This window comes from Malurus melanocephalus, unplaced genomic scaffold, assembly GCF_030028575.1.
Source record: "Malurus melanocephalus ecotype Western Australia unplaced genomic scaffold, MMel_1.1 scaffold_796, whole genome shotgun sequence".
Taxonomy (NCBI): Eukaryota; Metazoa; Chordata; class Aves; order Passeriformes; family Maluridae; genus Malurus; species Malurus melanocephalus.
In genome coordinates, this window is record NW_026624028.1 from 17308 (window position 1) to 38778 (window position 21471).

Sequence of the window (21471 nt, forward strand, 5' to 3'; positions counted from 1 at the left end):
GTTGTCCAAATACTATTTGTGATACTCAGATAAAAGTGGCAGTTCTGGTGCAAAAGGTAATATATTTGCATGCTATTTTTAGGAGATTTGAGGGGTTTTGTGGAGATGACAGGTCCTAAGCACAACCTGCAGATCATGTTTAAGGAGCAGGATCARTGGGGAAGTGAGAACTCAAGTTCCTCTCCTGTCTGACCCAGTCTGCCTGGTCCCATCTTACCAGTGGAGTGTACTCTGGGGAAGGCCTTGCTGTGGTTGTCATCATCTGTGGTTGCTTTGGGAAATCAGACTGGCCCCATCTCRTCATGGACAGGTTATCAAAAGATTTAATAAAATACTGCAGGATAATTGGCATTTTGATTTATCTTTGCAGCTGATAATGGCTGTTACAGAGTAGAAAGTCAATGGGAGTGCCAGATAATTTTGACTTAAAAGACTTCTGCCTTCTGCAGTTGTGCTGGTTGTGTCTGGGACAACCAAGTTCTTTTTCTTCACAGCAGCTAACAGAAGGCTTGGTGCCTGAAATTGGGTACTTCAGGGCTGTTTTCATTGCTGAGCAGTACTCATACAGTCAAGGCCATTCTGCTGCTCAAGCCATGTGCCAGARAGGAGGCTGAGGGTGCACAAGGAGCTGGGAGGGAACASAGCTGGGAAAGCTGATCCCAGTGGACCAAAGGACATCATGATCAGCATCTACAGCTGGGGCAAAGGGTGGGGCACAGTAAGGGAGAGAGTGCTTGTCTTCCCAAGTSATGAAKTTCCTGGAGTGGCTGGACACCTGCCTGCCCTTGAGCACTTGTAGAATGCTTTCTTTGCTGTGCCTGTGTGCACGACTTCTGCTTTTTTTTATTAAACTGGCTCTATCTCAGCCCCTGCATTTTCTCACATCCCAGGTCGTGGACGTGGGATGGAGGAGGGGGTGATGCTTAGGAGGCAGYTGGGGCTAATCCATCCCAGCAGAGCTGCGGAGCCCATTTGATGCACAGGGATGGTGGTCTTGGTAGTCCCCTCATCTTCCTCACATGAGGTATGAAACTCCTACAAACATTCATGTGTATTTTTTTTTTTAAAGTCCCTTCGTCCACTCATTCCTGAGGCTGAAGGGTGCTAGATCAGACTGGGGCTAAAGCCAATGTTCAGTCTGGTTTAACTATGAAAGGTGACAGCCCGGTCCTGCCCCTTAAGGCACTTGATGTTAATGGAGCACCTTGGCTGCAGCAGTGCTCAGCACTGCAATTAAGCAATGCCAAAGGGAGGAAATAGTAAGTCATTGCTACAGCATTTTGCCACACTGGAGCAATCCAGTCCCCAGAGGAGGAGTTTGGCTAAAAGTTTCCRGAAGTGGGACTTGATTCCAGCTGTGCAGGGTGACAGGAGGATTATCCCATACCAGAGCAGGTTAACAACTAGCAATGCCAATAACTCATTTTTAATGTACTGCAGCAGTCCTGTTTTAGCTGTTTTACTTCTGCTCCGTGGAGGAAGGGCTGGAACAGCCTCTCTTTCAGGGAAAATGTCCACACCCTCCTGCAGTTTGACCCTGTCACCAAAAGAACCTGCACTGATCCAACACTGCACTGTCATTGATACAGGACAGTCTCCTCACCCCAGGACAGTCTCTGAATTTCAGAACCTCTTGACACACATCAAAAAGGTGCCCACTTAGATAATGGCTTTGGGTTGAGTTGTAAGCAAAGCATCTCTGGTCAGCCAAACCTGACTGCCTCAGTAAAGGCTTGGTCAAAATGTAGGAGTGAGTTTAAACCAATTTGAGAGCAGATCCCTATGTCACATGCTGCCTCCAGACAAGAAACAGCTGGCTAGCACATACTTGTGTGCCCAGAAAACATTACTGTCAGGTTACAGTCCCATGGAAAAACACTTACTTGAAGGTTTCTATTCTTTCTGGAAGCTTTGCTGTTTTCCCATTTCCCAGAGTGCACTGTAAGACACCTTTCTACAAGCGAGCATACAAAAAAAAAAAAAAAAACCAAAACTGTAAACAGTACAGTTGCCAACTTGTTCTTCCAGCGGTCAGTGCCATGTTTTAGATAAATAAATACATCAAGACACTGATGTCAGCTGGTCTGTCAGGCAGTGGCGCTGACTGAATCTTTACAGAAAGCTGTTCTGATGTCACTGTGTGGTCACAAGCTTGACAATCATCCCGATGATCCGAGATCCACGGGGRCACATGCATAAATCCATGCTGGGATTCTTGATTTTATCCTGAAGCAGCTGGTCCAGCTCACAGCGCAGCTCCTTCACCAGCTCAGCCACCTAACACACGTGGTAAAACACAGGGGGAATCATAAGGCTGGGCTCCAGCCCAGCTCTGCAGCTCTCCCAGGATGATCCCTTCTCCTCACCTGGTGAGAGGCAGCCACAAAGCGTATCCAGCCGTCATCCAGGGAGATGACAAAGTCACCCTTGAGCAGCTGCATGTGCACCTGGCCACCCCCGAGCAGCACCAGCGGGTACACGGACACCATGCTGCAGTCACGGATGAACACGCGGCTCGTCTTGATCTTCTCGTGGTACACCAGGTACGGGCTCTCAAAGTGCCTGATCTGTGACAGGAACACAACAGAGTTAGAGTGACACAGCTCTTCCTGCTCCTCTGCCTCTCCTACAGCTGCAACAAGCAGCAAATATACCTGAAGGGCACCTGCATCACTAACATCTTTGACCCTAAGAGCTGCCAACAGCTTTGCCAGTTATGCCTTGGTCCTTCCCACCTTGCCATGTGAGAAATCAGCTAATTCACCAGTGCCAACTCAAACAAACCAGAGTAAGTCCCTGAATTATCTGCCAATAGATAATCATTACTGAGAGAAACCAGGGGAGCATTACAACTGAAACTTWACTTTGCAGGAGTAGCTTAAGAAAACACAAAAGTAGGGGTTATTGAACCCACAAGTTCCATTCCAGGCTGGAGTTTTAACTCTGACCATGTGGACATTCCTAACTCAGGAATGCACCATTATTTACAATCCTAACACAGAACTGTTCATTAATATTTTTTATTTTAAACATCAACAGGAACCCTTACTGCAATATTAAATACTCAAGCAAAGGTGATTCCTYTCATTAAAAAAGTGCATGCTTTGCAGAAAAAAAGAATCCTCACCTGATAATTCACAGATGAAGGATGAATATGAACATAACCATCATTTTTAGTCACAAACTTCAGCTCTTCTGCTTTTGGTTGCATTTTGACTGCTCCTGTACTGGTCTTCTGGTATTTACCCTCTGGCTTTTTCACCTGCAATGGTAAGAAAAAAGGTTATAAAAGTCTGCTGCACCAGAAAATCTTTTAACCTTATGTCTTAAATTTTTCAAAAATGGGAATTCTGTTCTAGTAACAGGTCATTAGAGACAGGTATTACACTCCAKCTGCTGACCAACCCTGACCTCATTTGTCACCTCAGCCCTCTAAAAAGCTGTAATTTAAAGCAGTTTCTCAGCATTTGCTGCTGGCTTTGGTGTGACACTGCCATCAGGCTGCAGGAGCAGCAGCAGTCTCAAGCAATACAAACTGGAGCTCTGCTCCAGTGTCTGACACAAAAACAGCAAACTYTGGCAACCTAAGCCAGGCTCAAGTCTGCCACACAACCCAAATCAATGCAGGCAGTGTGGATATGCTGAAGAAGGGAAAATAAAAAAGCATTCTTTTACCTGGACAACATTGGGATACAGTGCAGCACACAACATGGCTGAGATCAGCTTGATGTTATCTGCATTTGAATTTGCCTGTGAAATCAATAGGAGACAATTAAGGATCCTACAGTTTGGTGTGTAAAGGTGAAGTCCTGCCCCAGGAATTACAGAATTTCTGAAACTGGTTCACTCTTATAGCTGCTCTCCTGTGCTTTATGGAGGAGAACAAATCACCATTCCYGAGGCCTGAGGCTGGACCTGGGCTGTGTTCCCCCCACTATCAATGAAGCAAATCAGCCACCACTGTCCCAGTGCAGTTAGTGCCCAGCTGAATTGTTCTCTGACGTGGCTACCAAGTGGCTTGCACCTGACAGAAAGCAAGCACAAGTTGTCCCAATGCACAGGAAGATCCTACAACTACAAACCCTGATCATGATGTAGCCACAGGAGATCTCTGGCCCCAGTATTTCTGCATCATTTTGAAGCACTGAAATGCTGTGAATTACCTCCTCTCCTGTGGCATCCAACACGCCATCACCTCCGTGGGACCACTTCTTCTCGATATCCCTGGCTTTCAATCCCTCCTTCACAAAGCCAATGTCAGAAAGCAGCTCTGCAAAYTGCCTCTTCAGACTGGCAATTTCCTGCAAACAGACAGAGGGTGGTGGTGATGGCTGCTATGCCCAGTAGGTAGAGTTTGTCCTCATTTCTGTGACTGTACAAGGCCATGAACACTCTTACCTGAAGAACTCTTCCTGACAGGAAGTTCTCCCTGCAGTAGTTGTAACTTGCTTGAGAGCCCTCTTGGATACTTAAACGCCATCCCTAATTGAGAGGATGRGAGGAAGATTTTCAAATGAAATATTTCCATCTGAATTTCAAACACATCACAAAACCCTGGGAGAGGCTACTGAGTTTTAACTCACCTTATAGGCCTGGAGAAGAGCCAGGTAGTCACTCTTCCCTACTGCAAACTCCAGCTTCTTTTTGTTTGCTTCTTCCCTTTTATCCCATGGTGACACCTAGACAGGYAGTAACAGGTTAGTGCGTTCTTCCCCTCACCACTCTAGAGTCATATTGCACATTATTTTTGGTGTTTTCACAGCAGCTCACAGATCAGAATGCACATTTTCCCTATGGATAACAGAAGATGTGACGCATTCGAAAAGCACATGATGCAAAAAGCCAGGGTGACACTGAAGACAGCAACTGAGATCCAAACTGAACTCTGCATTTACTCGCAGAGTAAATTACTACAGCTTGCACCTGTCAGTTCCATCATTATCMCTGTTTCTCAATTTATATTAACATTAATTTTCACACCAAATTCAGACAAAATGTCTGCACTACTTAGCTAAACACTGAAAATAATATTCACTGTTTCACAGTTTATATTACCACTAATTTTCACACCATATTCAGACAAAACGTCTGCACTTCTTAGCTAAAAATTGAAAATATTCACTGTTTCTACTGTATATAAATACCATTACTGCTGCTGCCACATGGTTTTGAGCTTCTGCTTAGAACTGRACTGTCTTAACAAGCACTGTATTAACACATAAATATTGTAGGCTAAAAGTAAGCATTAAAATACAAAAGTGTAGGATGCTGCAAGTCACAGCAGCATTTTGCTGCTGCACAAAAACAGCCCTCGGGTTTAAGAATACTCACAAAAGGTGACTTAAAGGCCAGGCTGGCTGCTATGGTCAGTGCAGGGTCCAGGCAGCGGAAAATGGTGCCAAACAGCATGAGTTTGCCAATCCTGACATCCACAGGCAGCGAAGCCAAGTGGTAYCCCAGAGGGGTGAGCTTTTCATCCGGAGTCAACGCTCCCAGGTCTCGCAGTCGCACCTTCGATGCCTGCAAAGACTCAGTCCTGGGGGGCTCGATCAGTCGTGATARGACAGAGTGAAGACTCTGCTCAGAAAACATCTCCAGGATCTTAATCCTTAAGGAGGGGGAGGAAAAGTTAAAAAAGAARGAAAAAAAAGCAGCTTAGTTCCATATACAGGATGATAAAAAAACAAGCTTTTGTAAAAACAGAATGAAAAAAACCCAACAGAAAATAATGCTTTGAAGAGATCACTCCCTAGAATAGGGCCTGTAATGCAAAGTTGAAGTCAGGCAGCAATGTGGAATATTGAGTGTGTAAGAACAGGTTTCTATTCATCACACTAARGTTTGAAAKGAAGTTTTTACTACRAAAATARTTGTGCTGCTTTGTTTCCTGTTAGYACAAAGGGGTGYACRRTGYRCAGCAGGGRKAGGAAGGCCTCTTCCTTTAACATTTGCATGATGATGGTGCTTGATGTGGGCTGTGGCAGGTGCACCCTGCAGCAAAGGAAGGACRTCCTGCACACTCATCTTCTTCAAGAAACACAAGAGCTCACCTCAGACAAAGCTGCTCCAAGGGCACTCTCTGTATTTCTGGCAGCTGCTGTTTCACAAGCTGGTGGTTGTAGTGGTGGCTGCTGAAGAGATGGAAGCAGACACCCGAGGCCACMCGTCCTGCCCGCCCTTTCCTTTGCAGAGCATTAGCCTTGGACACAAAGGTGTCCTCCAGACTTTCCATTCCTTTGCTTGGGTCATATCTACAGGAGAGCAAGAGACAGGCTCATATTCACAGAACCATGGAATGTTTTGGGTTGGCAGGGACCYYAAAGATGATCCAATTCCAMYGTRCTCCCACCATGTGCAGTGACAGTTTCCACTAGACCAGGCTGCTCAGAGCCCTGTCCAACATGGCCTTCAACACTTCCAGGGATGGGGCAGCCACAACATCTCTGGACAACTTGATCCAGTGCCTTATCATAGTAAAGAATTTCTTCCTCAATCTAAACCTGCCCTCTTTSAGTCTGAAGCCATTTCACCCCTTGTCCTATCACCTGTCCTTGTARAAAGTGAATATTCATGAGTGCACAGAGAACAGGCTGGAGGCTGAGCAGGCAGATGCTGCCAACTTCTCTATGGATACAATTCACACCYCTGCACTTGGATCTGAGTTTAGACWGGACTTCTCCACCTCWTAGCAGCTTTCTACAGAYSAAGTTTCCTTCCAGTTTTTCCCAGCTYTTTGGAAAACTCAAGGCACAAAATAGTTCCCCAGCCTACAAAACCCCAGGAATGAATCCCAGTACCTTTTCTCTTTCATTTTTCCAGAGTCAATCACATAGACCACGTCATCAATGGTGACAGATGTCTCTGCAATGTTGGTAGAGATGATGATTTTGGTCACTCCAGCAGGAGGCCTGAGGAACACAGACTGCTGTTCTTCACTGGACAGTGAGGAATGGAGTGGATAAACCACACACCTGCAAGGACAATAGGACAACATCCTTAGGGCATCTCCAACCTTTTTCCTCTTGGGAACAATCTGCCTGCACACACTTTTGCCTCACTAGACACTGGCCAGAGTGTTACTTTTTGTAACAATCCAAGGCCAAACACAACCACAACTGAATATAACTCAGCAAATATTCTGATACARCTCAAGGGCTGAGATGAAGTTTCAGCAGCCTGGATCATGCAGAGCACAAAATGAAAAGCACTGCTCACTAGGGTCTCCAAGAACTTCAACCACTGACCTTCCTGAGCTGAGGAGGAGCAACGAAAGGAGCAAGCCAACAAGATAGTAGAAAAGGAATTACCTCACACATCTAATAACCTTTATTTATCCTGGGATAAAGACAGGCTTTGTGCAGGAAATAGCTCTTTATTTATGGGTAAAGACTAACAGTTTTGGAGCTTTTCTGCCTTACCTCTTGCTGTGCCTGTTATTAAAAAGAGCATTAGTCTGAAGCTGCTCATAAAGCATCTTGATTTCTGCTAGGCCAGGCAAAAATATCAACACAGCACCTACATAGGTAGATAAAAGAAAAAAATCAGAAAGGACAGCATGAGATTTTATTCATGTGCAATTACTGTACAAAAAAAAGAGCAAACAGGCTGTAACAATTCTTCACTAAAGACTCTCCAAAGCAGACAGACAAATTTCTCACTTTCTGCCTCCCATGTATATCATGAGCTTTGTAACTTAACAAGAAATTTATTAAAAAAAATAATCAGTAGGTACAGGAACTCTACATGCAAATCATTAGCTTTAGGCTGTCTAAGATGCATCCAAGAATCTTTTTTTGTTTATCTCCCCATGACAATGAAATTACCTGGGGGGTATGAATGTCTGCCAGCAACTATCCATTCCAGCAAGGCTTCAATTAATTCCAGATTAACTTTGTCCAAGTCCATGACAGACATTGTTTTCAGCACTGCCTTGCTAACMCCTGAGAAAAAAGAAATGAAACACACAGTAAAGCCATGTCTTGTAAAAAACATCTGTGGATGCATGGAACCAATGTGGCTACACAGTCACAGCTTAAAGGGCACCTGGCTTAGACCTGAGGAGAGGGCAGATCCAATCTGTGCCTCAAGCAAAGCTACTTCAGCAAGAGCAGATACAGAAAGTGGAACTAACAAGGCATCTGAAAAGGGACCGAAAGTAGCTGAAAATTGTCCATTTTCAGATGCCAAAAACTGGTTTCAGCCAAGATCCTTGCTGTAGTTTAAGAGAACAATGGGTTCTCTTTTACTTTTTTCATTGCAGGAAGTTCCTTATCTAGAACTTCACAAGTGCAAAACTCTGAATTMGAGACAAGCATTCAGCTTACAGTAGTATGTGCTAATATCCCTCATTGTCTGTGTGCCAATTTATTAATTTCAAGAAGGAGCTCACCTTTATATCGTGTAAGGAGCTGCTTCAGAGTTAATTTCTGGTCTGGGTCTGAATCTCTGACCACAGTRTCAGTGGTTTCCAGAAGGCCAGCACGTCTCAAGTCCTCCTCTACTTCTTCAAATGCAGTTCTTTTGTGTCTCGCATTCTGTTCTTGCTTTACCTTCCTCCTGTAGGGACTGCTGTCCTCTAAAACATACCTGGACAGCAGAAAAAACATTTGGTGATGTGGAAAGCAGCCTAACAGTCTCCTCCTAATAATCAACTAAACAGATAAGGTATCAAAAACAKTTTTTTATAAGTCTGAGAGGAAGTTTGTATAAGCAGGTTGGAAACCCATAGATAATATAAGATCTATGTGCTTTAGCAGAGCTCCAAGGGTGCAGATGATGGGGGAGATCTGAAAGGATTTACTTCTAAAAAAATATGCACAGAGCTACTGCAGTCKCAAGGTCAAAAGTGCAACCTCAACCTCACCACCCAAACACATCTGAGAATGTGTGAATTTCACACCTTGTCATGGCTATCACATCTTCCAGAAAAAACTGGTCCACAGGAAACGTTCGACCTGAAAGGAAACACGAGAATAAATCTATCTGCACAAACCACACAATGCGTAGAAATGAGGAAAAAGACCAAARATTATTGTGATTTTATACAGGTTATTATGACACAGCTGGCTTCACAGCTCTCATCYACACTGCACTCTTCAACACAAACAGGACAAACAGTGGGTGTCTTCCAAGCACAGAGTATTCAAGGTCAGGCTGGATGGGGCTTTGAGCAACCTGGTCTAGTAACAGGGCATCCCTGCCCATAGCAGGGGGTGAAACCAGATGGYMTTTAGGGTCCCTTCCATCCCAAACCAATCTAGGATTCTACAGCAACATGCACAATGCATTTATGGAAACACATCCATGTTCCTCTCATGCTCCATATCAAAACTCAGCAATTTGAATGGCACATTTGGCTAAATGTGTACATCCAGCTGGATCCTCTCCCTGATCCTTTTTYCACAAGGATACAGAAGAGTCTTCAGCTGTGGTGGAACTAATCCAGGGAACCATGTCATGCACAGCATATAATCCTTGCCTTCTGAGGAGGGAAATTCTGCTGGTATACACACAGCAYAAAAATGTCAACATTTCCAAGTCCTTTCTCTCCTAACTCTCATCAGTCCTTCCCTCTAAGCCCTTGGAATTGTGTTTCTTGTATGCATCCTCATCTTGAATGRAGAAACACTTTGCAAGAAGAAATACTGAAAACAAATCTCTAAAACAATGGATGATGATAAAAATAAATGTTTTTCACCTGGTATGCTAATGATTGGACAGGAGTGAAAGTACTGAGAGAAAAGCTCTGCATTCAGAGTGGCACTCATCAGTATAATGCGAAGGTCTGGCCTCTGAACCATTATATCCTTCAAAACCAGCAGCAGGAAGTCACTGAAGAAAACAAGCAAAAGAACATTTGAATTTCTTCAGTGTTAACTTTCACAGCCTCTGTTTTTCTTCCCATTCTGATGTCTCCAACAGCACAGCAACACCATCACAGAAGCACGAGCTTCTCAGAATGGCCTAGTGGAAGGCAATCTGCAAATCTGACCTTTTTTTGGTTGTCCCTTACTGGAAGACCAGGATTAYTTAGCAAAACCATTTAAACAACAAAAAGCTTTATAAATTACTTACATTAATGACAACACAAGAATATTAGATAATTAAAGTAACAGATGAGTCCTTTTGGCTCCTCTTCTTCACTGGAAGAGTTATTCAAACCTACCCACTCTTCCCTGCTCACTATATTCTTCCCTATATATTTATAGCTTTTGTGCCATGACTAGAAGACCGGCTTGAAGTGATTTTAAATGAGAAGGAAGAGGAATCATYGAGAGACACAAGCTCTTTTAAAAGGCTAGAGTACCACCTGAGCTGCAGAAAAACAGGTAACAGATAAGGCGTCTTGGAAACGCACTGCACTGCAGTGTTTGACAAAGAAAACAAAGCAAAGGATGCTTGCCACTTAATTTGCAGAGATACTGACAGACATTCTCCTTTGCCCATCATGCATCAGGAGAAATTCCCCAAAAGGCATGTGAGGAATTATGGTATTTGATACAAGTTGCAACAAGGGAAGTTCTAAGAAACACACAGCTCTGGTTAAAGTGTTACTTAATGCTCCAGCCCCATSCAAAACCTCTTTGCAATACACTGCAGCATGGGGGCACACTGGAGGCACAGCAATTTATGAGAGATGTGTCTTCTCACAAGCTGCTGCAACACAATTTCCTACTGCCCAAAGACAAGAATCTAAACCCAGACTCCTTCCACCATCCCACATTACTGCCACAGGACCTTAATGTTTCTGGCTACATTTTTTTCATTCTGCTTACAGGATAAGAGATGATTTACCTTTCTTCTGTTCTTTCGTGAACTTCATCCACAATAACRTGTGTGACTCCCTGCAAAGTCAGATCTCCTTCCAGCCTTCTCAGCAGCACACCAGTAGTGCAGTACAAGAGCCTGGTAGCTGAGGACTTGAAGGGTAAGACAAAGYATTCAGACTCTGGGCAAATTAGCACACTGCAAAGAGAATATGTGTTGCTGTAAAGCATTTGGTTTCAGCTCAGGTTTTACAGAGAGGGAACAAGCACTCCCTGCTGGARATGGGCTGTTGGATTTTAATTTCATTGCTGAAAATGAAAACACCTGATTCTTCCCAAGGGGCATTGCTAACTATCAAAAAATCTGAACTGCTTTCCCTGTGGATATTGTTTTCTGACAAACAACTCAGATCTCTCTTCCTAGAAAGTGTTGCTTTTTTTAGCTTCTTGGAAAAAGCACATCAGCTGCAACCCAGCCAAAACTTCACTTCCAAGACAAGTTTGGATTCAAGCCCCCATTTCTGGCTGACTGTAGCTGTACCCTTCAGTCTCCACTTGGGAGACACAYAGGAATGGCAACAGGCAGAAAAGAAGCCAGCAGCTTTCCAAAGGACAGCAGGACTGCTCACACTCTCAAACCCCTTCACCTCACCCAACAGAAAGCAAACCCACAAGACATGGCACCACACTCTCATTCTGCAACTTGAGATGAAATAAAATACAGAATATAGTTCATAGTATTTTATAAAATATAGATGATACAAACTTGCTTATCTCACTGTAGGCAGGTATGAGCAGGGACTAGAGAAGCACTAAACATGTTTTAATAGGAGGAAATAAAAACCAGCAAGCAAAACAAAYGTACCTTTACACTTTCCAGACGGATCTGATATCCAACAGTGAGTCCAATCCTTTCTGTTCTTTCCTTGGCTACACGTTCAGCCACAGAGATGGCAGARATCCTGCGAGGCTGAGTGCAGATGATGTTTGCAACTTTGCTTGGAGATCCTTGCAACGAAGCGTCCAAGATAAACTGAGGAATCTGAGTGGTTTTCCCACATCTGCATGACAAAATCAGGAATTAAAAAACATCACCAATCCAACAACTTCTATCCATGCAAACTGAGATGACTGCATTCCACTTGAAATTTGCTTTGCTTCATTTTCATTCACTTAGGACTGCTGTCACCAGTCACAGATAAGCCACCACCCCAACCTTTCCAGAACATGGATCATATTTCATGTCCTTCTGTGTGTACTTCGATACATAAAGTCTGTATGGACAATCACACTCTTACCCTGTCATGCCACTCACAACAAGAACTTGGTGTCTCTCAAGCAAACCCAGAATGTTTTCTCTCTCTTGCCATGCAGGRAGCTTCTGTCTTTCATACAGCATGGACTGGAAGTGCCTGGAAGACTGATGCACAAAAAGAGACAGCACAGCAGTAAGAACACCCCTGGGATGGAACAGAATCATCTGAAACAACAGCTTGTCTCTTAAATATTTACTTCTCTAAAGTAAGCAAGAAAAAAGGTACCGTGTTGTGCACACTGTACCTTTCTCTGCCGAAATTTTGCGCAGATTTTAACGTTTTCATTATACAGAGATTTGGCCTGCACATCGTACTTCTTGGAAAGCTTCTTCTTCAAGTTCACATAACTTTCATTCTCCACAACAACTTGCTCAGGCTCTTCTTCCTCCTCCTCCTCTTCTGCCACCACYTCTTGGTCCTGAGGCTCTGATACAGTTGAGGCTTGAGACAGAGAGTGTACAATTAAATACTGTTATTACTAAGGAAGGGAACCTCAGCAGAAATGCAGAGAGGAGACACATGTTCCAGCAGCATTCCCAACAAAGAACCTTGTTAGACTGGACCTGAGGGTCTGCAGGACTGTTTCTCACATGCACTTAGTTCAACACTACCAGCAAACCTCCCCTCACCTCATCAAACCTGCCACAACTTTTATAGCATAAGGAATATTTTGTAGCTAAAGAAAATCATTTGGCATCTCAGTTTCTGGAACAGAGCTGTCTTTATGCAGAGCTGTTAAAAAAAATTGAATACTTTGTCTTACAAAACACAGTCACTATTTCAGTGCTCTACAACTTGATGCAGCTGCTTTTGAAAACTGTTTTGAAGAAAGCTTCCCTTAGATAAAAGTGGAACTGAGAGCTTGAAAATCACCCATGCCACGGAGTTGTTGCCACCCTGCCACAAGTGGCACAGCTTAAACTCTCACCCTGTGAAATCAACCTACKTGCACTAGCATAAATAAAAAGGGATGATACCTTGAACAACATTCTCTAACCACTTGCAACATTTGCTTAGCCTTAAATCCACCTTTGTGAGTTAATTTTGAGGAGATGCTGGTAATTTTAAGTMATCTAAAAAAAGAGGTTTATGAATTGATGAGTAGCAGATGGAGAAAAGCTTGCAAAGAACCTTCCCCATTCCCTTCCAAGCAACTTCTGTGGTCCATTTTGGTGARCTCACACCCTATCTCTCAGTGCTTTCCATGGACTGTGTGTGAATGGGCATCACTCACTCTGCCAAACCAAACTCTGTGCTCCTTTAACTCAGTTCTGGCCAGCCCAAAACCACTCTGCTCCAGCTTGATTTCAGAAGGAGCTTGCTGAGGCACAGACGGATCACAGATCTGGCTCACCACATGACTTTAACCTCCAGAAATAGATTTGGAACAGATGGCTGAACTCAGGGCTCTGCCTTGTCTCTCTATTTCTTTTAAATCTTTCTGACTGTTCGTATCCCAGAAMCCATGAAGGAGATTTGGTGTACCTTCAGCCAGTTGATGTGAAGCAGGTGCAGTCTCTGTCTGTGGCTTTACAGGAGGTGCTGGCAGCAGGGACACAGGAGGAGCACTGAACTTGTGCTGAGTGTTGCTCAGTAACTCACTGATCTCGTGTTCATCTTCTAAGCAAGTCACCAAGGCGTACACCACCGGCTCGTGAGACTCTGCAGCTGCCAAGGCCTTTCCAAAGAGGAACTCAGCAATGTGCAGACGACAAGCAAGAGGCAGATTCTCGTCAGTGGAGTAAAATGCCACAAGAGGTGCCTGAAGAGGGTATTTGTTTTCATCAGGAAATCTTACTTCAAGTTCATATATGGGACCATCGCTWTGTCTGAGATGAGAATCATCTACARAGTTCTTRGATGGGTGTAGTGGATGGTTTGGAGGAAATTCATGTCCAAATCTGCATTTTGAACCAAACCTGCAACCTCCTTGGAGGTAAAATTTACATATTTCCTTTGGAGCCTGTTTTGCTGTGTCCCTTGTACCCTTTTGTTTTGATTTGCTGARCCTGTTTGCTAGGTAGTCCAATTCCAAACTAAAAGTCCAAACACGATTTTTAATTCTTTCTACAAATTTTTCTCCGTAGATTGACCGGAGGGCAAAAGCTTCTTCYTGTCTCTGCTCTAAACATTCCTCTTGACTGGCTTCAGCAGCTGCTGCAGAAACCWGCAYCTTCTCTCCATACCTTTCAGAGAAGCACTGCAATAGCAAATACTCCAATGATGCCCCAATATTTCCATTGCAGGATCTCAGTACCGCCCTGCAACGCTCACAGTCAAAACCATACCTGCACCAAAACACAGAAAACAGGGCAATGAGTGGGTGAGAGGCTCATATGAAGCAAAATAAYCACAAATCTGCTTGATTAGGCTTAAAGTAAGGGAGCATGTATGCATGAGACACCAGTACTGGAGGAAAGAAATCCCACAGCAAAATATTTCTATTTTATATAATATAAATATTATGTCACTCTTTTAAGTGACAGTGGCAGACAGCCACTTGGTGTCTGTGAATGCTGCTCTGTGAATGTGGTCTCTAAGACAATAAATTAGTTTATTTATCACACACCTCAGAATGYAGCATGTAATAGTTACAGCATTAGTTTTCCCATTTCAACTACAGAAATTGAACTCTTCAGAAAAATCTCACATATAAAATACTACCCAATAAAGCAAAAGYATTTAATAAATAATAATGTCTGAGCAAAATGGATGAAGAACACTTACAAGGTTTTGAAGCATTACCTACTTGGGAGAAACATGCATACAGCAGTAACACTCCCTGAGCTTTCCTAATATCTGTTTCATTGCCTTGGAAAAAGRCTGAAAAGCCTCACTGGAAAAGGCTGGAGAGATTTCTTTTCATAAAAATGTTATTTTAAAATTGAACATTAAATTTGTAGAAAATACAAACTCATCAGTTCTGAACACAGAACCTCCCCTGGGTCAAGAGGAAGTCTAGGCCCTGAGGGCCTACAGAGTATTAAGACCAGATTTGTATCTTCAGGATACAAATTATTCACTAAAAAAGCATCACCTGGAGAGTTTGTGCACAGCAAATGGAGACACTTCGTTATCCACAATTCTGTGCTCAGCTGGCTCAGCAGACAACCTTGGCATTGCATCAGAAGCTTCCTGCTCTGTTGACCAGCACTGTTCATCATCAAGGTAATCAGGCTCATCATCATCATCTTCTCCAGCTACACTGATAAAAAGAGTTATCAAGTTAAAATGAAGCAAAATTAAACCATTGAGTAGACACAAAACTCTGCACTTTTAAGTCCTTCATTTAAATGGAAGTTTGGCTAYCCCTTTCCCAGAGTTAATATGGTAGGAGAAAAAAAGCAGAGTCAAAACCACAGTATTTGAGATAAAATTAAAATTTAAGGAAAAAAGTACTGTTTCCATTTCTGGAAAGACAGTGTGCCTGCTAAAGCATGCTCATCTAAAAGAGCTGGAAGCAGTGCCTCCATTTAAACTAACTCTGGTTCAGGAGCCAGCTCCTGCCCTTGCAGCTCTTGTAGAAGTTCTTTCACTCTTCTCTGATTCTCTGATGTCATGTGTATGGTCTGCAGGGGCATTCTTGCTTCAGGTCTCTGTTTCACTTGCCCTCCTCTTCTGGCAGGGGCACTCGATCTAAAAATTAAAATAGGACAWAACCAAGAGTTATTTGCCTGGCTCAAATGTTCTTGTCTGAATTGGGATGTTAGGGCCCAAACTTGTAATTCAAAACAGGAAAATCAAAGTAAGATGAGCCCATCACCTCAGGACTATTCAGCTGGGTTCACTCTTRTATGACCAGGATTTGTGTGCCTTTATCTGCACACACACATATGTATTGTACCCTCTGTCAAATCCAGAGTGATTTACTAAACACTTTGCTAGGTAAAGCTGTTCTCAGACTACAACACAACCACATATTTCTAAGCTGGATTGGTCAAAACACACACAGGATACTAAATTAATTCTAAACGGCTCATTTCCATGGCCCAGCTTCAGTTTTGTAATATATGAAAATTAATATCCTGTGTTTATTAGTGTGTTCTGACCAAAAAGGAAAATCAGAAGATCTAATCTTTTAGAAGTAAAACACTTTCCTATGTATAATATTCATAAAATGTTAGTGAAAAAAGAMATGTAAAAACTGCTTCATACTGAAACACCTTCATCACTCTTTCACTCTTCTCTATATTCAAACAKGTCCAAAAACCAGCCCCAAATATCTGTGTATGTCAGCATAAAAAAAGAATCCCAAATGCCCCAAAATATCCCAGATAACCCTATGCCAATTCCCCCCCAAATTAACAGAAATACCTGGATTCTAGCCTTGGTTCCTCAAAGAGACAAAAATCATCTCCATCGTCCCAAATTTTGGCTGAACATTTCCTGTTTGCACCATGTTGAGGCTTGTTTGAATGGCCACTGCTGCCTCCTCGTCTTCCACCGCCTCCTCTCCCTCTTCCTCCTCCTCTGTTGGCCTTTCCTTTTTTCCTCACTGCCCAACTCATGTTCTCTTGCTGAAGAAGGGGAAAAAAACAGCCCTCAGTTATGATTAAGGTGATTAAGCACATTGTGTACATCTGAGGTGATTAAKCACATTGTGTACATCTGAGCACAGGTTGGTTGTTTTTCTCTGTGACAAGAGAAGATGCCCTCTCAAACTGCAGCTGGTTATTTGTATATTGGTGTGTATGTACACACCCAGAGCTAAGAGTATTCCACAACACTGTTTAGTATATTCTGTGGCTTTAGAAAATCAAAGTAATACTGCTCAGCCACAAACAGCAAATTTGGCAAAAATCTGTGGCAAAAGGATGAGGCTATTAGCAGTGCTGACAACCATGAGAGCAGAGCCCGCCAGGAGCTCATCCCTGGATCTCTGCCTGTGACCGTGCACAAATAATAGCCCCAACGAGGGCTCGGAAAGAAATTCCCCTTTTTTTTTTTTGTGATTGTTCTCCTCCCTGGAGCTCCATTGGGGCTGGACAGGCGCTCCCAGCCAGGCTGACCCCGCTCGGGGCTGTCCGGCAGCAGAGCGGGCGGGAGGAGGGCGAGCACGGCTGTCACACGGGCTCCTGTCCCCTTCCTCTCAGCTCAGAGCACAGAGCCCCGGGCACGGAGCAGCTCCGGGTTCCTCCCGCAATTCCCCACCACCCTCCACGGGTGTCTGCACACCCTCAGCCCCGTCCCAACCCCGCGTTCCCCGGACCCCACACCCTGCCCGCCTCCTCCCCTCAGCGCCCCTCACAGAGCTCCGGCACCCCCTTCCTCTCCACCCGCGCTCTCCGCCGAACCGCCACGCCCTCGGGAATCCAGCACYGCTTTTCCCCAGCGTTCCTACCTCTCTGCCGGCACCTCCCGGGCTCCTCGGTCCGGAACAGCGGCGTTTTCCTTCCGGGCCACGGCAGCTCTGCCCGCCCGATCCGGCCCGCCCCGCTCCCCTCACGGAGCGCTGAGGGTTCCGAGCTGTTGTGCGTTCCAATATCTGTTTGTGCCACGGTGTGGCTGTAACCGTGACACCGGCTTGTTTCTCAACAGGCACGCTGGTTTTTAAAGTATCTCTCGTATTCTCGAATARAAACAGGGATGCTGGTTGAAAATCTTGGTAGGCGCTCGCTGCGCCCACCTACGAGTTACTGATAATGCCCGAAAAGGCTGAAATAAAACCCCATAGAGCGGTGTCTACAGAGCAGGGATTTGTTTAGTGTAGCGCTGCAGGTGAGGGGGATTTCTCCTCCTAACCCACCTGCCTTCCCTTAGAATTGGCAGGTATTTATACAGTAAGCGTGGTGTAACATTACCGTCGTCACTATGCCCACCATCATGTATGGGTACAGAAATACACGATATCAGTTTTTCAAGTATGCATTTGTCATCCTCAATTCGGTGGTCGTGGGTGTCTCCCTCTAATGAGAGACCATCATCTTCATCACGGTGGACTTTTAACCTTTGTCTTCAGGGCATGCTCAGTTGTGATGTTCATGGTTTTTTTTCCAGTCCTCAAGGTCTTTGTATTTCATTTTTCAGCTAATTGTCTTGTGCATCTGCTAAGTTCTCATTAGTGCTCTCTTTCTATAGCATCTACCCATCTACTTCTACAAACTTTTTTGATTTATGCTTCTTGGTGATCCTATTTGTCCAGGCACTAATCCAGCTGGTTGGATTTCATCCAGCTGGTACACTCTATGTTGCTAACACCCTATATAAAAACTTATAACAGTATACAAAAAGGCTGTTATTGATAATATATTGAAAGCTATGACATTGTATATTGATAATATGTAAAAAAGGTTATATAAAGTTTCCAATCAATAGGCCTCAGAAGCATCTTGTAACTGGAGRTCTTTCCTAACCTACACTACAAAACTGTGCATGGGATTAAGAGAAGAAGGCTATACTAGTTTTAAAGTGAGGGTGACAATGATGCCTAAGCTTTTTTTATATATTTTTCATATGTTTGTAGCTTTGTCAATTTCTAATACATRGCTCTAGCTCCCAGTACTTTTCCTGCCCCTTTTCTCCTACATTTTAGAACAATAAGCTAACCTTCTAACATGTTATGCTACATTCCTGAAACRTTATTTAGTCTTGCTTTGTTAGCCAAGGATGTCTTTATTTTCTTTTATCATGTAGCCTTGACATAATAAATAAATACGGGGCTAGAAACTCAGGCGGGGGGTGCTCCAAATGGAGCAGAACTAAAAGGGGGGATTACTTAACTAACTGCTCTTCTAATTGGACACTCTTGTTAAATATGCTAATTTGTTAAACTTATAGAAGTCATGTCTTATGTGGATTCTGCCATATTTGCACCTGGAGGGTGCAAATTAAAGATGTGCTTTTATATTGTTTCCTATATTGTCTCAAAAATGTGTTGTTTTGTTTCTAGATTTTGAAGGCATCAGTTCYTGGTGACCCAGATGGGATGTCAAGGACCCTGCAGTCTCTCTGCAGCATCAACAWAAGTGACAAAAAACCCAAAGCTGTGTCACTGAGGTGAGGAGGCCCCTCTGCAGATCCCTGCACACACAGGGTCACCCATGACAGCTGCCCTGCAGCACATCCTGTTGAGTCTTGATTCCATGGATGGAGACTCCACAACCCCTCCAGGCAACCTGTGCCTGGCTGGAGTTTAAAGCAAAAAAATTTACCATAAGAAAATTTAAAAAAAAAAGAAAAAAAAAACCCCACAAAACAAAATCAAACCCACAAAAGTAAATTTTGTACACTGGTTTGACTATATAAGAACCAACACAGCTCCCAGCCCAGACAGACAACAGCTGCTATGGGGGTGTTTCCTGAAGGTTTTCCTGCAGATGGCCACAGTCACCACCCTGAGGGTCCATTTGGGTCTGCTCTGCCCCATAAAGGCTCCCCACCATCCTCACAAGGGGAAGAATGGTCCATAGGAATGCTGCTGGCTCACACTCTGTGTCACCCAGAAGTGAGGAAAGAGGAAATGCATTGTGTGATATCATGGGGTTTTGCCTCTCAGATGCTTTCTTGCCTCGAAGTAAGAATATTTGTCTTGCACTATTCTCATTTTCTAGAGGGGGACTGCAAATGGACACCTGAGTTTGTGCTTGAGGGCAACAGTCTATTTTGTTCAATTTTCTTGTGTTTTGCTTCTGAAATACCAGCTCAAAAAAAAAAAAAATGGTGTCCTTTGTCCCTAGTCCTTGACTTCAGAAGTAGCAGCATCTTCCAGAGASCTTCTGTTAATTTAGGAGCCTGTCCTTTCAGTTCCTTTGCTAGGGCTCCACATTTATCTGTGCTGCACAGCAATTATACTGATTTAGGCTGTGCAGTTTCACATTTTGGGTTTTCTGCCTGAAGGGTATCTTTGAAGCAGATCTTTGTCTTTCAGGGAGAAATTAGWCTGCCTTTTGTTACTGCACCTCCTTTATGTCTCCCTGCTCTTATGCTCTAGGGTAACTCAGTGGACTGGCTGGTGCCCTGACACCCCTGGCCTTGGGTTATTTGCATTCTCCACACGCTTTCTTGATGCCCTTTGGAGCAAAGAGCCCTCCAGTGAAGGGCTGATCCTCCTTAGGGGAAGAAATGGAGCAGCTGTGGAAGGCTGCTGCTTCCCACCCTCAAAGCCCTTATTTATTTCTACTCAAAATTTTTCATCATCTGACAAGGAACAGAAAACACTCAAGTGCCAGCGGTTGCTGCTCCCCTGCCCTGGCTACTCTGGCAACCTTGCCCTTGGCCCCTGTGCCCTCTTGGCCCTGGCTTCCCAAGCAAAGCCAGGGTGTCAGAAACAGGGAGGAGCATCTGGAGACTGTCTGGCCTGGGTGCCACAAGAGGCACTTTAAGATCMTCTGAGCCTGCCAGAGCAGCACGGCCACACCAGCACATGGCCCCACATGGCCCCCTCTGCCATCAATCCCAGCGCTCCTCGCCCTCCCTCCCTCCCGAGCCCTGTGCGATGCTAATTAAAAAGTCAGAAAGTCTGCATCGCCTTCTTCCGAGTGCACAGTCCTGGTTTTCGCGTGGGCACGCGAGGATGTGACCCGAAGATTATATAATTAGAAGGCATTTGTTATGCTGGCGTTTCAAATCAGTGATTAGCGTGTGACAGTCCCATCCTGGGAAACGTCATGCCACCATTGCTCTSCTCCRTCTCTCCCTCCCTCCCTCCTTTCTTGCACACTGCTAATTCCCAACTCTAGCAACTGCCAGTGCCGAAGGATCTTCAACCAGCCTGGGGTAAGTTTAAAATGTACTCGGCTTGGGATGAGGAGTGGGGTTAATTATGCCATTTTTCATATTATTGGAAAAAGCTGGAGCCGTGACTAATTCATGTTGTGTGTGCAGTACATGAAATTATATTTAGTGTATCTTGCATCTTCAGTGCCCACAGTTATTTTCAACTGATTTCTTCTAAGACTCTGAATGGAGATYGAACTTCTTAGTGTGCTGGACAATCTTGCATTTACAGTGGAGTCTCTAAATAGTTCAGGTTTTTAAAAAAAGTTTTAAAAAGACCTTTTTTTTGCTCTCACCATTTAAGAGAAAAAATGAAGTATCGTTGACATAGTGATATGACAACTGAATTGACATATTTGGATGACAACTGAATTAAAGTTAATTGGAGACAAAGTGCAAGCATGATGAGAGTAAATGACAGACTTTTTGTTCTCTTTAGAGCACTGGGGGTTGTTCTCCARGTGGGATATTTAAAACAGCCAGCAATCTCAGCCAGCAGGATTGAGACAGTCACTAGGAAGATCCCAAGCATTTATTTAGGAAAACTGTGGATGCTTAACTACTGAAGCAGCAAAAGTGCCCATGGATTCCCCTGCACTGTTCCCCATGCCATGGCGTGATTTCAGAAGCAGAATGGGACAGGAAGCCAGACAAATAGTAACTGCTGTGCACCA

The 21471-nt window shown here is 44.0% G+C and overlaps 2 protein-coding genes across 2 annotated transcripts in view; one reads left to right on the plus strand and one right to left on the minus strand.

Annotated features, from left to right (window-relative positions):
• Positions 1-21: 21 nt before the first annotated feature.
• On the minus strand, positions 22-16796 carry DHX57 (DExH-box helicase 57). The gene is made up of 23 exons (XM_057385169.1): positions 16397-16796; positions 15566-15718; positions 15120-15287; positions 13568-14370; positions 12327-12523; positions 12065-12186; positions 11632-11827; positions 10795-10919; positions 9698-9831; positions 8900-8954; positions 8390-8586; positions 7824-7940; positions 7419-7515; positions 6798-6971; positions 6051-6251; positions 5332-5608; positions 4584-4679; positions 4399-4482; positions 4164-4301; positions 3676-3750; positions 3128-3262; positions 2367-2567; positions 22-2277 (listed from the first exon to the last, which is right to left on the minus strand). Exons 1-23 carry the CDS (start codon positions 16660-16662, stop codon positions 2134-2136), a joined length of 4155 nt encoding a protein of 1384 aa, XP_057241152.1. The 5' UTR covers positions 16663-16796; the 3' UTR covers positions 22-2133.
• A 3797-nt stretch (positions 16797-20593) lies between these two features.
• Positions 20594-21471, plus strand: part of ARHGEF33 (Rho guanine nucleotide exchange factor 33) — a 28378-nt gene continuing 27500 nt past the window's right edge. The window contains exon 1 of the mRNA XM_057385171.1: positions 20594-20797. The gene's annotated coding sequence lies outside the window, so the exon portion shown is untranslated. The remainder of the gene's footprint in view (positions 20798-21471) is intronic.